This window comes from Nerophis ophidion, linkage group LG01 (genome assembly GCF_033978795.1).
Source record: "Nerophis ophidion isolate RoL-2023_Sa linkage group LG01, RoL_Noph_v1.0, whole genome shotgun sequence".
NCBI classification, from domain to species: Eukaryota; Metazoa; Chordata; class Actinopteri; order Syngnathiformes; family Syngnathidae; genus Nerophis; species Nerophis ophidion.
The window spans coordinates 36642949-36667702 of NC_084611.1; the positions used below are offsets into that span (position 1 = coordinate 36642949).

Sequence of the window (24754 nt, forward strand, 5' to 3'; positions counted from 1 at the left end):
CTGCTATGGGTGGTGAGCCAATTGGAGGGGGGACCCACGTTGCCTCTTCGGGCTGTGCCCGGCCGGGCCCCATGGGTACAGGCCCAGCCACCAGGTGCTCGCCATCGTGCCCCACCTCCGGGCCTGGCTCCAGAGGGGGACCCCGGTGACCCGCGTCCGGGCGAGGGAAATCTGGGTCCTTTGTTTTTACTTTTCATAGAGGTTTTTGAGCTGCTCTTTGTCTGGTCCCTCACCTAGGACCAGTTTGCCTTGGGAGACCCTACCAGGGGGCTTAAAGCCCCCAGACAACATAGCTCCTAGGATCATTGGGACACGCAAACTCCTCTACCACGGTAAGGTGGCAGCTCAGAGAGGAGTCCAGTCTTTAGTGGATCTAAAATAATAGTGAGAATCCAGTCCATAGTGGATCTAATGTAATATTGTGAGAGTCCAGTCCATAGTGGCTCTAACATAATAGTGAGAGTCCAGTCTATAGTGGATCTAACATAATAGTGTGAGAGTCCAGTCCATAGTGGTTCTATTGTAATAGTGAGAGTCCAGTCCATAGTGGATCTACCATAATAGTGAAAGTCCAGTCCATAGTGGATCTAACATAATAGTGAGAGTCCAGTCCATAGTGGATCTAACGTAATAGTGTGAGTCCAGTCCATAGTGGATTTAACATAATAGTAAGAGTGCATTCCATAGTGGATCTAACATAATAGTAAGAGTCCAGTCCATAGTGGATCTAACATAATAGTGAGAGTCCAGTCCATAGTGGATCTAATGTAATATTGTGAGAGTCCAGTCCATAGTGGCTCTAACATAATAGTGAGAGTCCAGTCTATAGTGGATCTAACATAATAGTGTGAGAGTCCAGTCCATAGTGGATCTAACATAATAGTGAGAGTCCAGTCCATAGTGGATCTACCATAATAGTGAGAGTCCAGTTTATAGTGGATCTAACATAATAGTGAGAGTCCAGTCCATAGTGGATCTAACATTATAGTAAAAGTCCAGTCCATATTGGATTTAACATAATACTGTGAGTCCAGCCCATAGCGGATCTAACATAATAGTGAGAGTCCAGTCCATAGAGGATCTAACATAATAGTGAGAGTCCAGTCCATAGTGGATCTAACATAATAGTACTAGTCCAGTCCATAGTGAGGCCAGCAGGAGACCATCCAGAACGGGTCAGCATCGCAGAGATGTCCCCAACCGATGCACAGACGAGCGGTTCACCCCGGGTCCCGACTCTGGACAGCCAGCACTTCTACCAAGACAGTTCCTTTTTTTAATACACTATTTATTGACTTGCGTAAATTTGGACGACAGTGCTGCTGACTTCATGCAACAATAATAACTTTACTAATGCAGCTTTACACGGCGCTAGAGGGACATTTCATAACCACATCTGTAATCACTGGTCACATCATTAAGTACACCTGCACGCAAATTGCCAATTTATTTGTTCCTTTTATCATAAAACTTTAGTTAACAATAATGTAATAAAGTTAAAGTCCCAACAATAGTCACACATACGTCAGGTCAGGTGTGGTGACATTATCCTCTGCATTTGACCCATCTATGGGAGATGAGGGGAGCGGTGAGCAGCAGCTGTGGCCGCGCTCAGGAATCATTTTGGTAATTTAACCATGCACCTGGGGATAGGTTGATTGGTCCGAGTGTGTGAATGTTAAGTTAAAGTTAAAGTATCAATGATTGTCACACACACACACTAGGTGTGGAGAAATTTGTCTTCTGCATTTGACCCATCCCCTTGTTTACCCCCTGGGAGGTGAGGGGAGCGGTGAGCAGCAGCGGTGCCGCGCCCGGGAATCATTTTTGGTGATTTAACCCCCAATTCCAACCTTTGATGCTGAGTGCTAAGCAGGGAGGTAGCGGGTCCCATTTTTGTAGTCTTTGGTATGACTGTGAGTGTGAATGTTGTCTGGCTATCTGCGATGAGGTGGCGACTTGTCCAGGGTGTACCACGCCTACCGCCCAAATGCAGCTCCAGGTCCCCCCCGTAACCCCAAAAGGGACAAGCAATAGAAAACGGATGGATGGATGGAACCCCCGATTCCAACCCTGGATGCTGAGTGCCAACCAGGGTCCAGTTTGTATAGTCTTAGGTATGACTCGGCCGGGGTTTGAACTCACAACCTTCCAGTCCAACCGCAAGGCCACTGAGCAGGTAATGAACATTATTGCGCTACATCTCGATTTTTTTTAATCTTCAGCCTGTCCGTTTAAAACACACAAAGTAAAACATATAACATTCCAACCAGCACGAATGTGTGTGTTTATGAACGTGTGTGCGCTCAAACTCGACTTCATCACTTCATGCATAAATTAGCAGCGTTAAGCTCTCCCCGTATCAGATGCTCCCTCCGGTGCTTTGAATATGTTTAATCTCCTAAAGCGTCAGTTCATTTGACATTTCTTCGCCCTGTTTTGTTTATCGCCAGCAACACTCCAAACCTTTAATATGTTGGACTTCAAAGGAGTCGACCACGGTAAAGCTGCAAGCACGCTTCTTGAGAATACACCACTTTGCTACTTCATGTGTTTACACGGGGTCTGATCTGGTAGAGGTACACGTGCAGAGATGATCGACTAAGCTTGGGTCTTTTACACGAGCAAAATAGAGGGTGCAGTCTGTCTTCATGCCCAGCAGGCGCAAGACATTAAAACAACATTGAGAACTTGCTGTATTAGGTCCTGACGATGAGCAATATAGGCAGATTTGACTGTTACTGTATTTTATTGAATTGCTGCCAGGTATATAGTATGCGCCTGCCTAGAATTACTGCCGGGTCAAACTCGTTTTGCGAAATATAATTTTTATTAGCGCATGTCTAGAATTTCCGCCGGGTCAAACTCGTTTTGCCAAATAACTAGCATATGCCAAGAATTTCCGCTGGGTCAAACTCGTCACGTCACGAGTGACACTTCACCTGTCATCATTTTCAAAATGGAGGAGGCTGATTTCAATAATTTGAAATCGCATAAAGGGAAGAAGATTAAGAGTCATTCAGTAGGACTTAAGGTCCAAGCTATTGAATATGCTAAAAAGAACAGTAAGCAGCTATGTTTTATTAATATACCATAGCTGCGTGTGTCGAATATGAGTCATTCATTGACTCTCGCCTCCTGGTGGTCGAGGACACTAGTGGTCCTTCTTGCGACTACTCGGCTGCAGAAGAAGTGACAAAGAGCAGCAAGAGTGAGCAGCGATCGAATATTTTTTCCTCTCACTTGCACTTTTAACATGGAGGATTACATATCTAAAATAAAACCGTTTTCTAAACTGGACTTTCAATCGAAGCAGGAGGTAATAAAGGAAGATCTCCATGGAGACAGAGAGACTTTTAAAACTTAATAAAGATAAAGGAGACTTCTAGAAACACGTTATCGATGCTTTTGATCAGAAGGAGCTGCGGATGGACTTCATTTATGAGTAAAAGTAAGACCATAATAACGTTTTTTTTTATTAAATGTTCTTTTCATGATTGTATTCTTACATCACACGCAAATTTATAAGCGCAGGCCTAAATTTACCACATGCCTCTGGTAAGCGCCGGAGTGAGAAGAGGTTTTAAAATAATTAGCGCATGCTTGCCTTTACCGCATGCCTTTGGTAAACGCCAGAGTGAGAAGAGGTTTTGAATAAATTAGCGTCACGGCGGCAATTCAAGGAAATACGGTATTAAGCATTTCTAAAAATGCAGAAAGTTCCCCAGTGTTGTGTTTTTAGTGTTTTCCTTCCTTCTCCTTTGTCTGCACCTGTGCTTTTAGTGATTCGTCCTCGGCGAGGGGCGGACCTTGAGGCACACCTGCTCGCAATTAGCACACCGGTATTTGGCCTCACTGGTTATCGTCTCCAGTACTCCTGTCGTGCATGCACCTGCTTCACCGGACCTGGGATGTTTTCGCTCCTTTGTCCTGAATTCCCTAACCCCCTGTGTGTTTATCTCCTAGTCCCCCTGAAGTAAAAAGGAAAACTTTTATTGGACTCTTGCCCTGCTCAGTGTGCCCTGGCCCTTTCTCCTGCCGACCGCTGACAAACCTTTTTTTGTCCAGATTTAATGGTGTGCGTTTCTGCCTCATCGCCCTTATTTATCCCTTTTTGTCTAATTAAATGCTTTCATTTTTGTAATTCCACCCTGTCTCCCGTCTCTGTATCCTGGGGTCACCCCCACTTTACCAAGACCTTAACACCCCAGCATATTATCATGCAGGTGTCAAGAAACATGGCTACATTGAGGTCATTTTATTGAATAAGACTTCATTTTTTTCAGTTTAGGGCAAGTTTTTGAATATTTTTGCACACCATTGTATTTTAATTGCCTTGTTTTGACATATAGGTGGAGGGAGAGTGTGATCAGCGCGCTGCAGGAGCAAAGGTCACCGCCTCCGTCAATGGTGTTGAGGGAGGAGCACCATCGACTAGGGGCGGGGCATGTGCGGGACGGCGAGACACAGCTGGCAGGTGATTAGATTTCACATGTGGTACGTGGTGATCTAATCATCTGTTGTCTTTGACAGTGAGCGGTGAGAAAAACTGGAGATTGTACTGAAAAGATTGTTCTTGGCATCGCATGTTGATTGAAACTCTGGTAAACGGCGCCCCTGGATCCTGTGACGTGATATCCGTGCAACGGGTAGGGAACAACTTCCACAATATATTTATTCTTATTTTTCTGCATGACATACTGCAGGGTAATAATATTCCACTTCAGGCTTGCTTTTAGTCTAATGTCAACAACAACAAAAAACATGGCTGACACCGAAGTACTTTTGTTACTACTACTGTTTTTTTAAAGAAATGTTTTGACTACTAGCCGCTCTGATTACAAACATAATTTTGTTTTTTGTCAGCATTTACCGGTGTCTTACAATTGACCTTATAATATAATTTAGAGCTGATTTGGTAGGTAATAATACAATAATAATACAGTACAAGAACAGCTAATATACTGGGAAGGCCTTACTCAATTTATTTACTCGTGATTTGATAACAATATAACTAATAGCTATATTTTATGTAATAATACTATTTGTATTATTTTATCATATATGATGTATAATATATATTGTTTGAATTAATTTATTATATCTTTTTAATATAGTAAAAAAAAAAAAAAAAAAGGCTGACATTAAATGGGTGCTCTGCAAAGTTTCAAGAACTGTGAGGGGTCTTTCTGAAATACAAACCCTGTTTCCATATGAGTTGGGGAATTGTGTTAGATGTAAATATAAAACGGAATACAATGATTTGCAAATCCTTTTCAACCCATATTCAGTTGACTATGCTACAAAGACAACATATTTGATGTTCAAACTGATAAAGGTTTTTTTTGTTTTTTGCAAAAAATCATTAACTTTAGAATTTGATGGAAAGGTGGCAATAAAGACTGATAAAGTTGAGGAATGCTCATCAAACGCTTATTTGGAACATCCCACAGGTGTGAAGGCTAATTGGTAAGAGGTGGGTGCCATGATTAGGTATAAAAATAGCTTCCCAAAAAATGTTTTCACAAAAAAGGATGGGGCGAGGTACACCCCTTTGTCCACAACTATGTGTGCAAATAGTCAAACAGTTTAAGAACAACGTTTCTCTAAGTGCAATTGCAAGAAATTTAGGGATTTCAACATCTACGGTCCATAATATCATCAAAAGGTTCAGGGAATCTGGAGAAATCACTCCACGTAAGCGGCATGGCCGGGAACCAACATTGAATGACCGTGACCTTCGATCCCTCAGACGGCACTGTATCAAAAAACGACATCAACCTCTAAAGGAAATAACCACATGGGCTCAGGGACACTAGAGAAAACCACTGTCACTGTATACCGTCTGTAGCTACATCTGAAAGTGCAAGTTAAAGCTGTACTATGCAAAGCGAAAGTCATTTATCAACAACATCCAGAAATGCCGCCGGCTTCTCTGGGCCCGAGATCATCTAAGATGGACTGATACAAAGTGGAAAAGCGTTCTTTGGTCTGACAAGTCCACATTTCAAATTGCTTTTGGAAATATTCGACATTGTGTCATCCGGACCAAAGGGGAAGCGAACCATCCAGACTGTTATCGAAGCAAAATTCAAAAGCCAGCATCTGTGCATTCGTGCCCAAGGCATGGGTAACTTACACATCTGTGAAGGAACCAATAATGCTGAAAGGTACATACAGGTTTTGGAACAACATATCCTGCCATCTAAGCGCCGTCTTTTTCATGGAAGCCCCTGCTTATTTCAGCAAGACAATGCCAAGCCACATTCAGCACGTGTTACAACAGCGTAGCTTCGTAAAAAAAGAGTGCGGGTACTTTCTTGGCCCGCCTGCAGTCCAGACCTGTCTCCCATCGAAAATGTATGGCGCATTATGAAGTGTAAAATACAACAGCGTAGACCCCGGACTGTTGAACGACTAAAGCTCTACATAAAACAAGAATGGGAAAGAAATTACACTTTCAAAGCTTCAACAATTAGTTTCATCAGTTCCCAAACGTTTATTGAGTGTTGTTAAAAGAAAAGTGATGTAACACAGTGGTGAACATGCCCTTTCCCAACTACTTTGGCACGTGTTGCAGCCATGAAATTCTAAGTTAATTATTGTTTGCAAAAAAACAAAACATTTATGAGTTTTAAAATCAAATATCTTGTCTTTGTAGTGCATTCAACTGAATATGGGTTGAAAATGATTTGCAAATCATTGTATTCCGTTCATATTTACATCTAACACAATTTCCCAACTCATATGGAAACGGGGTTTGTATGTAGGATAGACTGATTTCCAAATGAACCTTGATTGCAACACAATTGAAAGGTGGGTGGTTAATGAGCCTTTGGTGTGCTTGTTGGACGTCCTATATCTATAATTTGTTATTTATTAGATTCCTTCATTAGATTTTTTTTTTTTTTTACTAGTTGGGTGGAATAATGACATGTGTTGCATTTTTGGCCATTCTTGTAGACTATATATGTCTAAAACCCAATTAACAAATGTTTAAAAAAAATAAAAATAAACTAAAATAAAATAAATAATCATAACAAATATTTGATACATTTGTCATATACACTGTACATTAAATTAGCAGCAAACATCAAATTAGTTTCCCCATCTTTTTGGCTCATGTTTGTTCTAGTTGTTTACTTTGAAGTCCAACCGTAAACTTTAGCTTTACAGATGCCACCTGTGCTGTGGTAAAATGGCTATTAAAAAAAATGTTATCAGTCATAGTAAATTCATTAGAGCCCCACAGTGCCATCACCTCCTATTTTCTTCTTGAGGGCATGAAAGGAAGCATACATTTGAGCTTGACTTATTTCGGTATTATATTAGTGGCCAACATTTGACCAATACTGTACTTTATCTTGAAATGTCTTCTCTTTAAGTGCATCTCATAATTCAGCATTGATTTGCAGTGACTCTGCAACCTTGTTTTTGGTCTGGAATGTCCAACTTTTGTCAAATGTAAACACCACCCTACATGAAACAGGAAGTACTCCGCCCAGTAGAACAGCATTAATGTCCTCCAGTATTGTTCTATGAAAGATGTTAGAATAATTGTATCTAAGTTATCACAAAAGTTTGTGTTTCAATGAGTTCCCAGCGAGGAGTAAAACAATGTCTTTGAACCTACCAAGAAGAAGGCTTGTAAAACTCCACTGTGTAGGATGGAAAGCAACATGAAGGTGTCCTGTTTCTTTCATGTATTGTAATCAACAGAAATATATTTTCGTGACCCAAGAACTACAAAGCCGAGAGGAAGCAGGGCCTGACTCCCCTCCAGGCGCCGCTTTTTTGAACTCTTTTACAAACCTCTTTTTGAACTCTTTAACGAACCTCTTTTTGAACTCTTTCATGAACCTTTGCAATCAAAGGCGATGGCTGTTTATGACCCCGTCCCTTTGGAAGCAGCTGTTGCCATGTGGTCAGGGAAGGTCCAAATAAAAGGGAGGTATACAATCTTTTGGCAGAGCGTATTGACACTGTACAGGGGTACAGATGTACACGTTTCTCCTCACTGAGCCAAATTGAATTCTGTATTTGTTTGATTCTTTGCTTCTTGTCTTGTTTAATAGATGTTGTCATTGTTTGAACCTAACATATGTCACTGAAGTTACAGTATCTTTGTGAATGACAACTTCTCAATCCCAATTTACTTTTTTGCACGTGTAACGAATGTTGTGTGTATTTTACCTTGAGTGCGTCCTGCGTGTCATCCAGACAGTAGATCCTGATGTGGTAGTCCAGCGTGGTGCAGGACACTGGTCCAAAGACGGCCAGTTTGAGCCTCTTGGCGGCTGCCTTGCCCACAGACTGGCCCACCAGGCAGTACGTGCCCAGCGTCTCAGTGAGGATGTGACATGCTTCGGAGTCCATCTGAATGTAGCAAGGAGTGGTGAAGTTCTCCTCTCCCACCACCACCACATCCTGTAGAACGCATTTCAAATGTATATTTGCCTTTTTTTCAGCTTAATACATATGTTCCTTGTTAAAACACATTGCAGAGATTAAGAAACTCAATCAATGGCTGTTTTGATTGATGTTTTTGTTATTGAATTCAGATTGTTTTTCAACCAGTCAGTCCCTTAAATGTGTGTACTAAAAAATCCATAGACAAATCCAAAACTTTCAGTAGGTGTTTGATAAAACTGTTAGAAATTACAAGTCAATTCAATTCAAAAGAAAGGTTACCTTATGGAAATATCAGGTTTAAAAGAACGGCAAGTTGTTCTCCCGACAAAAAATTACTAATTTTTCGCTGTGAGAAGAGGCAACATCCCTGCAGCAAACGCCTGCTGCGTGCATCTTTCAGAGGTGGGTGGTGCTTCACTTCTGTGTTTAGATTATGGTTAAGGTGCAGTGACAACATAACATTTAGATTCTTACTGTGACTGATTTCGTAAGTAAGACGTCATAAAAGCTCAACAGAAATGAAAGACGGTTCGGCAGGAAGTCCAAAGGAGCCTTTTTTAATTGCAAAAAGTCGATCCGACAACAAAACATGTCAAGACACTTTCTCAAACCAATCACACACTTTTTGATTGATTGATTGAAACGTTCATTAATAGATTGCAAAGTACAGTACATATTCCGTACAATTGACCACTAAATAGTAACACCCAAATAAGTTTTTTTTAACTTGTTTAAGTCGGGGTCCACGTTAATCAATCCATGGTACAAATATATACTATCAGCATAATACAGTCATCACACAAGTTAATCATCGGAGTAAATACATTGAATTATCTACATTATTTACAATCCGGGGGGTGGGTTAGGTTCGGGTGATATCAGCACTTCAGTCAGCAACAATTACATCATCTGAGAAATGGACAATGTAAACAGTGTAGGTCTGACATGGTAGGATACATACAGCGAGCGGTGAACATAGTGAGCTCAGAAAGCATAAGGACAATTATATACATTTGATTATTTACAATCCGGGGAGGTGGGATGTGGTGGGGGCTAGGGTTGTAGTTGTATCTGTCTGCAGTACACTTATCAATGATGTAAAATGATGTATATCTGCGATTAATCACAAATCATTTTGAGTTAACTATGAACAATGCGATTATCGCAATTAAATATTTTAATAGTTTGACAGCCCTACTGTGTATGTGTGTGTGTGTGTATATATATATATATATATATATATATATATATACACACACACACACACACACACACACACACACACACACACACACACACACACACACACATTATAGTTACACATTATAGTGTCTTCGAAGTGTGCAGTTTTTTACTTAAATATGGACTTTTGTCGAGGCTAGAACCATTTATTCATTCATATTTACATTGGTTCTTATTGGTGACTCTCCTTCACTAGATAAACTTTTTACTTTACTAACAATGTTTAAGAACCAATTAACTTCGTGAATCGAGGTGGCACTGTGCTGACTGCATGCATACATAAAGTGTATGTATGAGAGTAGGGTTGTACGGTATACCGGTATTAGTATATTACCCTGATACTAATGAATCATATTCGGTACTATACCGCCTGTGAGGAGTACCAGTCCGGCAACCCCCACCACCAGACTCCCATAGCTAAACATACTTCAAAACACAGCGGAGATCACCGGCGGCATGTTGTAAACGAACGCCATTGGTGGATCTACACATGACATTCACTGGAATGATACCAAGTACAGGAACATATCTAGTCGATACTAAAATGAATATGTCAACATTTTCTTTCCTTTTTTAAGAATGTATATCATATTTATAAACTCAGGAAATATGTCCTGGAAACATGAGGACTTTGAATATGACCAATGTATGATCCTATAACGACTTGGTATAGGAACGATACCCAAATTTGTGATATCATCCAAAACTAATGTAAAGTATCCAAACAAGAGAAGAATAAGTGATTATTACATTTTAACAGAAGTGTAGATAGAACACGTTAAATGAGAAAGTAAGCAGATATTAACTGTAAATGAACAAGTTGTCATGATCTGTGGCCCGTATCATGCTTTGGTATTTTCGGTTAGTTTTGGACTCCCTCAGTCCCTGTTTTGTGCACCCTTGAGTTTGTTTTAGTTACCATGGTTGCTCATTATTTTTCACCTGGCTCTGATTGGTGTTCGGGATGTTCACCTGTTCCACAAGCACTAATCGGAGGCATTATTTAAGCCTGCCTTTGCCGGTCAGTCGACCTGGCTTCTTTGTTTGCTACACACAACCTGCTACGTGAGTAATCGTTGTCTTCTTGTTTACTGTATGTTAAGTGGTAGCCTTAGCTTCCAGTGCGATCGGCATGTTGTTGCTTCGGCTTGTTTTTGGTTTTTGGTACTTCCTTGAGTTTCGGAGAATAAATCATGTTCCTACCTGCACGTCCTGTCCGAAATGGTCCGTTTGCATCCCGGGGGAACAAACCTCGCAAAAGTAGATTAATAATCCATTTTAACAGCTTGTCCTTAATAATTTTGACAAAATAATAGAATGGAAAATGACACAATATGTTACTGCATACGTCAGCAGACTAAATTAAGCACCTTTGTTTGCTTACTTACTGTCATTACAGGGGGGTCACAGCTTACTGTGAGAAACATATTTATTTTCTCAATTAATCCTACACATCACAAAGACGAGAACCAAACAAAAGAAAAGCGTGCCGTTCACACGAGAAGCTAACGAACAAAAAAACTTAACGCAGGAAACAAAGAAACTAAACACTTAACATGGACTGTGGCATGAAACAACTAACACTTTTGTGGACACGGCATGAATCGAACAACTAGCATACTGTAAACTCTGGATTGGACAAGTAAACGAGCAGCATGAACTATGGTATCGCATGAAACAGGCAATGACGCCAGGACGACTGACTAGCAAAGACAATGGTATCTTGATTAGAGCAGGTGCGTGTCCCGAACACCAGAGGCAGGTGAAACTAATAGGTCGCCATGGTAACTAAAACAAACAAGGGTGCACAAAAACAGTAACATACAAAAACATGATCCGGACCACGGATCATGACACTTACTACTAAAAGACAAGTTGTCTTGTATGTTCACTATTTTATATAAGGACAAACTTGCAATAAGAAACATATGTTTAATGTACCCTAAGATTTTTTCTTAAAATAAAGCCAATAATGCCATTTTTGTGGTCTCCTTTATTTAGAAAAGTATCAAAAAGTACCGAAAAGTATCGAAATAACCGGTCCAGGTACCAAAATATCAGTATCGGGACAACACTACATGAGAGTAATTCAAAATATGTAAGTCGGGGGTCCTTTGTGGTCGTCTACAAGCATTTTTGTTGTTGTTAATCAATTAGAAAGGCGTCCATATGGTATTGAAGTATAATGTACACATTGGCTGACCCGTTGTGCTGCTTGTTACCATACAATCACTTGCTGTGACTTATTGAAAATCCAATAGCAAATCTCTACACATGCTCACCCGTTCGTATCCATCAGTCCTATCCACGCTTCAGTGTGAAGCATGCACACACACACACACACACACACACACACACACACACACAAACACACGCAATACATATATTGAGTTTTGAAACAGTCGGTGCCGAGTTCTCCCTCAGATGAGCTGAATCAATACGAGCGGCGAGGAGAGCAAACATGGCATGAATGTGTTATTAGTTGTAATCACAAGTGTGGCTGGGTCCGCCTGATGCCTGCAGAATTTAATTAGCTCCCACCCCTGCCTCCGTGGCTGCACCCTATTGCTCTAACTTTTTTTTTTCTAAATGGGAAATGAACATTTTCCTGCAACAAGAGGAGGGAGAGAAACAAATCGACTTCCTGATGATATTCCTTTCTTTACACAAACCTTGCTACTGACAGACACAAACACACCTAGACTTACACCTACACCGACACACACACACACACACACACACACACACACTTGTTATCATTTGGAATGAAGACCAAGTTTTTGATCTTGTGGGGACCACCCTTTCTACACACCTTTAAATCTCTGCATTAGGCATCTTCAGAATGGATCTGACTATCATTTAAAAATGTTTCCCTGTTTTTTGGTCCCCATACCGTCGAAAGTTCCCTAAAGGTGACTGTGTAAACAGAGTGATGTCCCCATTAAGTAAGCATTGCCAGAACACACACACACACACACACACACACACACACACACACACACACACACACACACACACACACACACACACACACACACAGGTTATCATTTGGAATGGAGACCACGTTTTTGATCATGTCTTGTGGGGACCACGCTTTTTACAGGTTGTGGAGGCATAAGAAAATGAGGTAAAATGGCCACTGCCCAGTTAGCTCATACACGTCTTTAAATCTCTGGATTGATGAAGTAATGTGCTGTTCATACATACTGGGGACCCTGGGGAAAAAGACTTAATTTGGTTCATGGGGACCAAATTAAAATAATTTTGCATGATTCACACACATTTGTACGTGACTGAGGACCATTTAAAAAAAATAAATATTAAATATGACATGATCCTCAGAATACAGCACTACAGCTGTCCTCTTATAGGAAGTTTCACCACTTAAAGGTTAACGCAAATCTCACACTCAAACTAACCAGTAAACAAAGCTTAAACAAATCCCTTAGGCATCTTCAGAATGGATCTGACCATTATTTTAAAAGGTTTCCCTTTAGGGGACCTGTTTTTTGGTCCCCATACCGTCAGAAGTTCCCTAAAGGTGAATGTGTAAACAGAGAAATGTCCCCATTAAGTAAGCAATGCCATAACACACACACCCACGCATGCATAGCTAATTGTGCAGAGACATTGTGTTGAGCTGTGATAAGTAACAGAAGACAGCATACGGGGGCCTTGTAGACACAGTGATGCTGCAAGACAGCCTTATCACTCAGAAGCACACACACACGCTCACAAGCGTACACACACGTACAAATAGATGCACACACACACACACACACACACACACACACACTTAAGATCGCTGAGGTAGAGACTTCATGCAAGGAGACACAGGAAAGATGAGAGAGGAGGAGGAGGAGGACGACAGGAGCATAACAAATTGCTGCTGATAGGAGTCTCCTACCTCCTGCCTGTCTTCTTAGCCTGTAGGCACTTGATTATTTCCCTTTTTTTTTTTTTAGAGAAAATTCTCTTTCCTTTCTTGTCTGTCTTTATTTTTCCTTCTCCAACCTGCATCGCAGATGTTTTGTAGCGGTGGGGATTGTGTGTGTGCATGTTTATGCATACCTTAGTCGTGTGTGCAGGTGTTGTAAACATGTCGACTGTGGGAGGCTTTGCTATACATCATGGGTGCCAATATTGGCCCGCCGTGTTTGTAAATTAATTTAGCCCTTGAGGCAATATCAAATTAAGATTAGAGCTGGCCCGCCGGTATTATTATTAACACCATATTCACCGCTTATACTCATACTTGCCAACCCTCCCGATTTTCCCAGGAGACTCCTGAAGTTCACTGCCCCTCCCCAAAATCTCCTGGGGCAACAATTCTTCCAAATTACTCCCGATTTCCACCCGGGCAACAATATTGGGGGCGTGCCTTGAAGGCACTGCCTTTAGCATTCTCTACAACGTGTCGTCACGTCCGCTTTTCCTCCATACAGAAAGCGTGCCGGCCCTTTCACGTAATATATGCGGTTTATACACACACAGGTGAATGCCACGCATACTTGGTCAATAGCCATACAGGTCACACTCAGGGTGGCCATATAAACAGCTTTAACACTGTTACAAATATGCACCACACCGTGAACCCACACCGAACAAGAATGACAAACACATTCCGAGAGAACAATCCGCACCGTAACACAACATAAACACAACAGAACAAATACCCAAAACCCCTTGCAGCACTAACTCTTCCGGGACGCTACAATATACACCCCCACAACCACCAAACCCATATATATATATATATATATATATATATATATATATATATATATATATATATATATATATATATATATATATATATATATATATATATATATATATATATATATATATATATATATATATATATATATATATATATATATATATATATATATATATATATATATATATATATATATATATATATATATATATATATATATATATATAACATTTTATCAAACACATTTTTCATTGATATCGATTATGTGTTTATCGACCCAACCTTACAGGCAGTTCTACTGTGTCAATCAATCAATCATCTTAGGAACATGTTCCAAAACTTCACAAGCACACAAAAGGAGGTCCATTACGCTGTGGCCAATTTACCCCCAATGAGCAAGGCAGGCCAACACACAAGCGGTTACAAGCGCCATTAGCATGATTGTTGTGCAAGCTCGTGGTAAAGTTGGTACAGTTGTGATCAAAATTATTCAACCCCCACACAATTTTGGTGTTTTAGCAAGTTGGACATTTATTTCGTGTTGTGTTTATAGTCATATCAAATACAAATGCATTAAATAGACAAATGAAACTTGAATTACAACATTATATTTTGTAACATACCAAACAGTGTCACTTCTCTTAATATCTCATTGACAAAATTATTCAACCCCTTGAAGATCATAAGTCTTAAGAACAGTATTTGAATAAGGTCTTTTCAAGCAGGTGTTGTAAACACCTGTAGATGTGATTAGAACCATAACCAGCAACAATTAAACTGATTGAAAAAGACTGACGCTCAGCTTCTTGTAGATGGTCAATGGTGTATTTGCAACATGGTGAAGTCCAGGGAGTGGTCAAAGTCAAGAGAGGAGGTAATTTCTCTTCATAAGAAAATATATGGATATAAGAAAATAGCAAAGACATTACACATTCCAAGAGACACAGTTGGGAGAATAATTCGCAAGTTTAAAGCTAGAGGCACAGTGGAAACACCACCTGGGCGTGGTAGAAAGAGGATGCTGTGTGCAACTGCTGTCCGGTATTTGAAGCGTACAGTGGTGACTACAACAGGACGTAGCAGAAGGGGGAACGCAGGTTTTGTCCCAGACAATAAGGCGCGCACTACGAGATGAAGGCCTCCATGCAAGAACTCCCAGGCGCACCCCACTTCTGACTACCAGGCACAAGAAAATAGACTCCAGTATGCGAAAAATCATCTGGACAAACCCCAAAGGTTTTGGGAAACTGTTCTATGGAGTGATAAGACAAAAGTGGATCTCTTTGGGCCTATGAATCAACGTTATGTCTGGAGGAGAAAAAATGAAGCTTACAAGGAGAAGAACACCTTGCCTACTGTTAAGCATGGTGGGGGGTCAATCATGCTCTGGGGCTGTTTATCTGCCTCAGGTACCAGGAATCTCCAGCGCGTTCAAGGCATTATGAATTCTATTTCCTACCAGGATATATTAGCTCCAAATGTCATGAAGTCAGTGACGAAGCTGAGGCTTGGGAGACGTTGGACCTTCCAACAGGACAACGATCCCAAGCATGCCTCCAAATCAACATCAGAGTAGTTGCAGAAGAAGGGCTGGAAGACTCTGGAGTGGCCTTCACAGTCGCCAGACCTAAATCCTATAGAAAACCTGTGGTGGGACTTGAAGAAGGCAGTTGCAGCACGCAAGCCCAAGGATATGAATGAACTGGAGGCCTTTGCCCAAGAAGAATGGGCTAAAATACCTGTAGATCGTTGCAAGAAGCTTGTGTCCGGTTATGTATCACGTTTGAAGGATGTAATTACTGCCAAAGGGTGTTCTACTAAGTACTAAAGATGCATGTAACTAGGGGGTTGAATAATTTTGTCAATGAGATATTAAGAAAAATTTCCTTTTTTGGTACTTTGTAAAATACAGTGTTACAATTTAAGTTGCATTTGTCTATTTGACACATCTTTATTTGATATAACTATAAACAAAATACGGAATAAATGTCCAACTTGCTAAAACACCAAAATTGTGTGGGGGGTTGAATCATTTTGATCCCAACTGTAAATGTCACTTTCCATGAAATACTTGTTGAAATGTCAAATATATTTGGTAACTCAAGTTTTACCTCCCACTCGCCCATGGCCAGCTGATTCTTCAACTGGATGAGCCAGTCCTCCTGCACGTTGTCAGCACAATGGTGGATGGTGAGGATCACAGGTCGGGTCAGCAGAGCTCCTGGAGGTCCGCAGCTCACCACCGGACTCAGCGCAGTCTGGACATCCTCCACCGGGGGTCTGCGGAAGACAGATAAGGACATGAAGCCGAGACACTTCTTTTACGTTTGAGTATTGCAGCCTTTTTTTACCCTTGGTGGTGTTCGGGTCTATGGAACCCGTTTTCATTTTTTATTAAAAGAAAAATGATACAATTAATTAATTTTTCAAACGGAAACTCACTGACTTTGGCTCATTTTCTGTGAAGAACATACATCAGAATACATATTTAATGACAACACACCATACACCCCCCCTACACATTTCTATTACATATAGGATGCCTAGGTCCACTGGACCCGGGGCTAATAGAAGTGTAGAAAATGATGTTCTGTGTACCACACACACAAAAAAGGGGTAAAATGGCCACTGCCCAGTTAGCTCATACACGTCTTTAAATCTCTGGATTGATGAAGTAATGTGCTGTTCATACTTACTTGGGACCCTGGGGAAAAATAGTTAATGTGGTTCATAGGGTCCAAATTTAAATTTAAATTTAATTTTGCATAATTCACACACATTTGTACGTGACTACTGAGGACCATTTAAAAACAAACCCAAAAAAATACGTTCAAATTAGATGTTAAAGGTGTTTACTTTTCACTAAACATGTTTTTTGGGCCAATGCGTAAAAATCACTTCAGAATGAATCTGACTATAGGGTGAAATGTGCGAGAAAATGAGAGCAGACATTGTTGCCAAACAATGTTGCAACCTTGTGTGGGAACCGCTGGTGCAGAAACACAAAAGAAGAATCCCTGTGGGATGCAGAAACTGGCAGAGAAATTTTTCCGTGCAACGTTTATATAGTTCTTACTCAGCCAGCGTTTGTGGGCCTAATGGACCCTTTGCATTTTGTGGCTTTTAATGCCTCAAAATCAAACACTTTTATGGTATAATACTGAGCAGATGTTTACCTGGATAAGGTAAACATTTGGTTAGTATTTTAACATTAAAGTGTGAGATTTCAGTCCATAGTAGATCTAACTTAATAGTGAGAGTCCAGTCCATAGTGGATCCAACATACTAGTGAGAGCCCAGTCCATAGTGGGTCTAACATAATGGTGAGACAGTCCAATCCATAGTAGATATAACATAATACTGTGAGAGTTAAGTCCATAGTGGATCTAACTTAATAGTTAAGAGTCCAATCCATAGTGATTGGGAAAGGTTTTAAAAACACATTTTAAAACATTTAACCCTACTTAGACACACTTTATTGACGCACGAGGAAAATTGTTATAAGGCCGTTAAAGTGGATAGTGCACCCCAAATTCACGTTTCATGTGTCAGGCAAACTGCAACAAATAAGGCCATAGTTAAAAAAAAAAAAATGGAACAAATTTCAACATTCATCCATCCGTTTTCTACTGCTTATCCTATTTGGGGTCGTGGAGGGTGCTAGACCCTATCCAAGCTGCATTCGGGCGATTGGCGGGGTACACCCAAATATATTACATATCTATTTACAAAAAAAAGCTTTGTGTTAATGTTATTCGCTAGTATCAACTCTTTACTTTGTTTTCCTGATGTTTTGCCTTTTTGCTCAATTTTTCCCATTTTTGCATATAAAAAAGTATTTCTACATACTTGCGTCAATAAAAAAAAATTAGCCCCAGGCCGTTCCTTGCCGTAACGCAAAACATTTTCCCCATTGAACTGTTGGCTGGCAAGGAAAGTAAAAATACGGACGTCTCTTGAAAGTGCCATCCAGTTCCTGTAAGCGGTCTAGACTTATAAGTGCCATTTTATTTTTTTTGTTGTTGTTTTGGCCAGCACTGCTTGAAGCAGCACTAATCCTGTGCTGTATTATCGATTGCGCTGCTGGAGCTCATTAATGACTCATGAAGGAGTTGACGTGGGCAGGAGAAGATGAAGTAAACATTCCATCAAGGAGCCAAACTGTACTGCGGTCTTTGGCACATTATCTAATGCAGACAGGGGTTGCCACTTAATCCATTAGGCCATTGCTGATGTGTAATCGTGCATTTTGCAGCACTGACTGAAGGTCTATTACCATGTGTAGCGGTAAAGTCCTATACTATTACTGCTACTGGTTGCCGAATATAAATGAAGCTAGTTCAGACGTGTGCAGCCGGCTAATAATTGATGTCCAAAATTGTGTCCATGTTTAACAAAAATATTCAATATCATAAAGTCACATTTATATTACACACTTTGTACAAAAACAGAAAATACACGGGAGCCTACAAACAGTAGCCTGGCACAGTCAAAAACTGTTGTGCCTCTACTCAGCAACACCTGGCCTAGATCCCGACTCCTCCTTAAATAGACAGGCACTTGGCCTTGGAGCCAACCCCTTTCGTGACGTCATCAATTTGACAGACAGAGTGTATTTGGCTTTAACACACCAGCCCCTAATTGCTACTGGCGTGATGAACAGAGCAATTCAATTTGAAATAAATAAAACAAAAATAGAGCCATAATACTAAAACAAACACTCTTAAGGTTTTATGTTCCCTTTTTGCAATAATGCAGTTATTTTACTCCATGCCTTCACATTCACAGCCTTCATTTCCTCAAGCACATCCAATACTGGTAATTTATTACCAACAGTACATGTAGACTGTAGCTGTCTTCTTTTCCTACTCCTTGCCATCAGCTTTCTTCGTCACCTTGGGGGTAGGAGAGCTTTTCTTCTTCTCAGTTTCCTCCTCTTCTTCTCCCAAAGGACTCTCAGGGTCATTTTCTTCCTCCTCTTTCGGGGAACTCTTCTCTTTTTGGACTTGCCATAGTTGCTGTCCTCGTCATCTTCCACCATGAAGTCTTCCTCACTGCCATACTCATCAGGATCCAGGTAAGCTTCCTCTGGGTCATCCTGCTCTCCATCCTCACGGCCTTCGTCCCCCAGAAGGATTTCCCGCTGTTTTGACACGGCCTTGGAGGCTGCCTGGCGTATTGTTCGCATTCGACTGACTTTTCTTTCATCGTCATTGTCATCTGCGCTCCGTGTTCTTTTTGGTGTCTTCCTGTTGGGCTTCTCTGTCTTGGGCTTCTTCCCCTTTTTTGACATATCCTCTTGATTTTTGGGTCCCTGCTCATTGAAATCATGCATGTACGGGTTCATAAGCAGTTCCTCCAAACTGTTAACAATTGTGCGGTTAACAGTAACTGTGGTGCTCCTATTATGCGTGTCATTGCCTTGTAATGGCCCATTAATCACCCACCCCAATAGGGTTCTGACAGCATAAGGTCCATCTCCGTGGCTGTTAATCACCTCCCGTGGTTCTATTAACTTTGAGGCGTTGGTACCAATTAACAGGTCCACGTTGGCAGTTATGCGAGGAATTTTGATGCCTTGGAGGCAAGGCCACTTATCAAGTTGTGCCTCACTAATCAGATTGTCAGTGTACACGGCCATCTGCCTTTGAGTGAAGACATCAGGAAGCTCAAAAAAACTTACTACAAGTAAGCTCAGAGATTTCCAGACCATTTACAATGCTGCTCGGGACCACCTTACTATGCCCCATGGTGCGCAAGTGGATTTTTGTTTTTCGGCCTTCTGTGTTCAGCATGTTCACCAATTGCTCAGAACAGAAGGTCCCTGTGCTTCCTGGATCTAGGAAAGCATATGTCTGGACTATCTTACTGCCCTTTGAGTACTTCACTTGAACGGGCAGGATAGGTAAAATTCCATAGTTTCCAGCCCCTGTATGGCCACAAGTTGATGATGTAATGTAAATATCTGCTTTTACCTTTGGAAGTTGGCTATTTTCTCCACTTTCCAGATGCCTCCTGTCAATATGTAGCACTTTGGGATGTGTCTTGTTGCAGTAAAAGCAAGTGATGCGCCTGTCGCAACTCTTGCTCAGGTGCCCTGTGCACAGGCAACCAAAACACAGGCCTTTTTCCTTTAAAAAGTCAAGCTTTTCCCTCTGTGCCTTATTTTCCAGTATTGGACAGTCCTCCAATGCATGTTCACTTTTACAGTAAAGACAGGACATAGAGTTTGTCTTGGAGGTGTTCACAAATTTATTGAGGTGTGGAGCCGGTTTATGTCTAGTGGCAACTGTCACATGAGTTGCGAAACTGTTCCTTCTGAACTGTGATTTGCTTTGATGTATAGGCTTGGGTTTGGTTACTGTTTTATTTTGAGGGAAGTCCTGAATGTCGCCAAAGACAGGATATGAAGCAATTCTGACCTGCTGTTCAATGAATTTCACAATGTCTGTGAAACAAGCACGTCGCTTTTGTTGGTCAACAATGTCCGCTGCCTTTCCTCTCCACTGATCCCTTAATTTGTATGGAAGCTTTTGTATGAGCATCTTCATGCTAGCTGGCATGTTGAGCTCATCCAAGTACTGCAGCTCATCCATGGCATTTGAGCATTCTCGCAAGTACAGTGCAAAAGCTTGAAGATTTTTTACATCCTCAGACTTGATGTTTGGCCATACCCTAATTTTGTCCAGGTAAGCTGCTGTTATTTTTGAAGGATTTCCAAAGTGTTCCCTTAGTAGGCGTTTTGCTGTAGCATAGCCTCTCTCTGTAGGCATATAGAGGCAACTGCGCACCAACTCCCTGGGCTGTCCTTTGGTAAACTGCTCCAGATAATATAAGCAGTCACCACGATCATTGGTTTTTGCCTCTATACAATATTCAAAAGCTTTTATGAAAGCCTGAAACTGCAATGGGTCAACTTCAAAAAACGGAATTTGTCTGTGTGGAAGTAATTGGGAGGTTTGTGCTTGAACCAGGATTAGATAGATAGTACTTTATTTTAGTGCCATCATTTCATTTTGCCTCTGTAATACAGTGTAGAATTCACCTGGTATTGTGTTGCCTTGAAATGATTGAGATGCTTGAGGTAAATTTTGCCTTGATTGGTTTTCCACAGGATCCAAAATTGATGAGCGAAGTGGTTGGTTGTTTGGTTGAGGGTGTGAATGGACCTTGTTTGGGGCATTCTTGGCTGTGTGAGGCTCTGAAGGAGCAGCTTTAAGAGATGGCTTAAGTTGTTGTACAGGCGGAGCAGGCCCTTTTTTCTGTTTTGTCCTTTGCCTATGATAGGACTCCATTCCATCAGACTTTTTGCTCCTGCCGGCAACACTGGCTTCATGACAGGCCACAGTACGTCAGACTGAAGGACATCACGTCTGACACTGTGATCAGCAGCACCGGAGCACCGCAGGGAACGGTGCTGGCCCCTCTTCTCTTCACCCTGTACACCGCTGACTTCTGCTACAACTCAGAGCTGTGTCACATCCAGAAGTACGCGGATGACACGGCCATCGTCGGGTGCATCAGGGACGGCAGAGAGGAGGAGTTTCGGAACCTGGTGAGGGACTTTGTTGTCTGGTGCCACGCGAACGTCTTGCAGCTCAATCCGTCAAAGACCAAGGAGCTGGTCATTGACTTTGAGAGGTCGAGTCCACGGTCACAACCTATTGTGATCGAGGGAGTTGAGGTACAGACCGTGGACTCGTTCAAGTACCTCGGGGTTTGGGTGGACAATAAGCTGGACTGGACTGTTAACACGGACCACCAGTACAAGAAAGGACAGAGCAGGCTGTACTTCCTCAGGAGACTGCACTCCTTCAACATCTGCAAAAAACTCCTGTGGATGTACTACCAGTCTGTGGTTGCCAGTGTTCTGTTCTACATGGTAGTGTGCTGGGGGGGCAGTACATCTAAGAAGGACAGCTCCAGACTTGAGAAACTGATCAGGCGGGCCGGTTCTACAATGGGAATGAAACTGGACTCACTGGTGACGGTGGCAGAGAAGAGGACTGTGGACAAACTAGTGAGCATCCTGGATGATGCCAGTCACCCTCTGCATAGCGTTATCAGTAGCCAGAGGAGCCTGTTCAGTGCTAGACTGCTTCATCCCAAGTGCAGGACTAATAGACTCAAAAACTCCTTTGTCCCACACGCCATTAGACTGTACAACTCCTCTCTGGGACGGGGGACGGGGGGTATTAGGATGACAGGGGATGCAAAACATTAACAGTGCAATACGTTTTCATAACATGGTCACTACTGCCTACTTTGTCTTGTTATATTCTTATTTTACTGTTATATTGTTATTCCCATTGTTTTTTTTAAATTCTTTTTGTAATATTTCTCTATTTTGTTTCCTTTTAAACCCCCATTATTTACTTTTTACTTTTTTCTTTAAATTGATCTCAACTCTGTACACTGCTGCTGGAATTATAATTTTCCTGAAGGAACTCTCCTGAAGGAATCAATAAAGTACTATCTATCTATCTATCTATCTATCTATTCATGGAGGACAGACAATTTAGCATTGTGGGCTGCTATTTCAGCATCCAACTCCATTTGCTCCTTTTTCCTCCTTATGGCCTCTGCTTGTTCCTCCTGTTCCCTCTTTAGAGTTGCTGCCTGCTCATCTTGTTTCCTCTTTAGAGCTGCTGCCTGCGCCTCCAATGCATGGATCTCTTTTAAAGCAATAGCACGGGCGACAAGTGCTGCTTTATCTGCCTCTGCTATTTTGCGAGCAGAAGACATTTTGCTTTTGTTTGAGACTGTGGATTCAATGGGCTTTGATAAAACAATAGATGGAACATTTGAAATGCTGTCGTGGGGTTGTACACTTTCATTCTCAAAACCATCAACAGCGGAACCCTCATTTTCAACCGCATCATCATCATCATCATCATCGTCATCATTTTTAAAACACATCAACCTGTCAACCTTTTCAATAAAACCATCAAAATTCAACATTTTTGCTTTGTACCATGTCTCGTGTTTAGTACTCTCATATTCTGGCAACAGAGACAACAAAGTTATGTGCACTTTTCTAATTTCATGATATAAATCCATAAACCTGCTAAATTCGTGATTTAGCTCATGTGAACGTGTTTCGTCATTTATCACAGCAATGACCCCCTATTTTAGTATTGAGAGTCTTTGCAACTTGGATTTTCTTTCCCCGAACAAACTTTCAATTCTGTGACCTAGAGCTTTTGGTGTCATTTTTACCACACGTTTTTCCCTTCAACCCCTTGTCCAACATTGTCACGTTCAGCCACAGTGTCCCCTTGTGGCTGTTTATGTTCATCAGCGCATGCGTGTGCTTCCTCCTCCTCCATTTGGAAAAGTCAAAGTTTTTCAACTCGTGCGCATGTCATGTCAAATAGTCACCAATAAATAGGAATTTTCAGTATTTGTGTGCACACAATTTAACAATGGCCTTATTTTTTTTTAAAGTGGGCGCCCCGCCAAAACATACCACAATCAACGCTGTTCCGTGTCCTCCTCCACGCACGGCACGCACGCGCGCGGCTTGGTCCGATTGGATGATCTGCAGGTGCTGCTGCTGCTGTTGTCCCCGATGAGCGACCCTGTCGCTCTCCAGTGGGACCCGGAGCTGTCGATTGCTGTTGATTGCAGGAATGTGTCCGCCGCTTCGCCGATCCGTTTCTTCCGCCGCCGGCTGCCAATCAATCACTGACAGGGGCAAGTGCGATCCTCTTCCAAAACAAGCCTCGCAGCTTGTTGCTTCCCAATAAACAACCTGCCTTTAGGTGAGGTAGTTTTTGACTTAAATGTAGCGGTAAAGTCCTACTGCTACTGGTTGCCGAATATAAATGAAGCTAGTTCAGACGTGTGCAGCCGGCTAATAATTGATGTCCAAAATTGTGTCCATGTTTAACAAAAATATTTAATATCATAAAGTCACATTTATATTACACACTTTGTACAAAAACTGAAAATACACGGGAGCCAACAAACACTAGCCTGGCACAGTCAAAAACTGTTGTGCCTCTACTCAGCAACACCTGGGCTAGATCCCGACTCCTCCCTAAATAGACAGGCACTTGGCCTTGGAGCCAACCCCTTTAGTGACGTCATCAATTTGACAGACAGAAAGTGTATTTGGCTCTAACACCATGCAAGAAGAGAATATCGCAAACAATTATTAAAGTAATCATTTGCTGATATAACAAAGCAAAAACGACTTTTTTTTTTTTACACAACTAGGGTAGGCTAAGTGAGAACCAACAGAAAGTTGGTGCAGATCAGGATAAAAGTGCACATTATTTGTTTGCTGTTTGAGGATCAGTGGTAGCTTAAGTTAAGAGTGTTTTGAGACAAGAGCTGTCTCTCCGCTAATTGTTATTGTGGCTGGGGGCGTGG

The 24754-nt window shown here is 41.4% G+C and overlaps 1 protein-coding gene across 3 annotated transcripts in view; it reads right to left on the bottom strand.

Annotated features, from left to right (window-relative positions):
* Positions 1 to 24754, bottom strand: part of LOC133553595 (netrin receptor UNC5C-like) — a 581431-nt gene that overhangs the window by 16098 nt on the left and 540579 nt on the right. For all 3 annotated transcript variants that reach the window (XM_061901982.1, XM_061901975.1, XM_061901992.1), the window contains 2 exons: positions 16489 to 16657; positions 8194 to 8427 (listed from right to left, as the gene is read on the bottom strand). In XM_061901982.1, coding sequence (XP_061757966.1) covers positions 8194 to 8427; positions 16489 to 16657 — 403 coding nt within the window. The remainder of the gene's footprint in view (positions 1 to 8193; positions 8428 to 16488; positions 16658 to 24754) is intronic.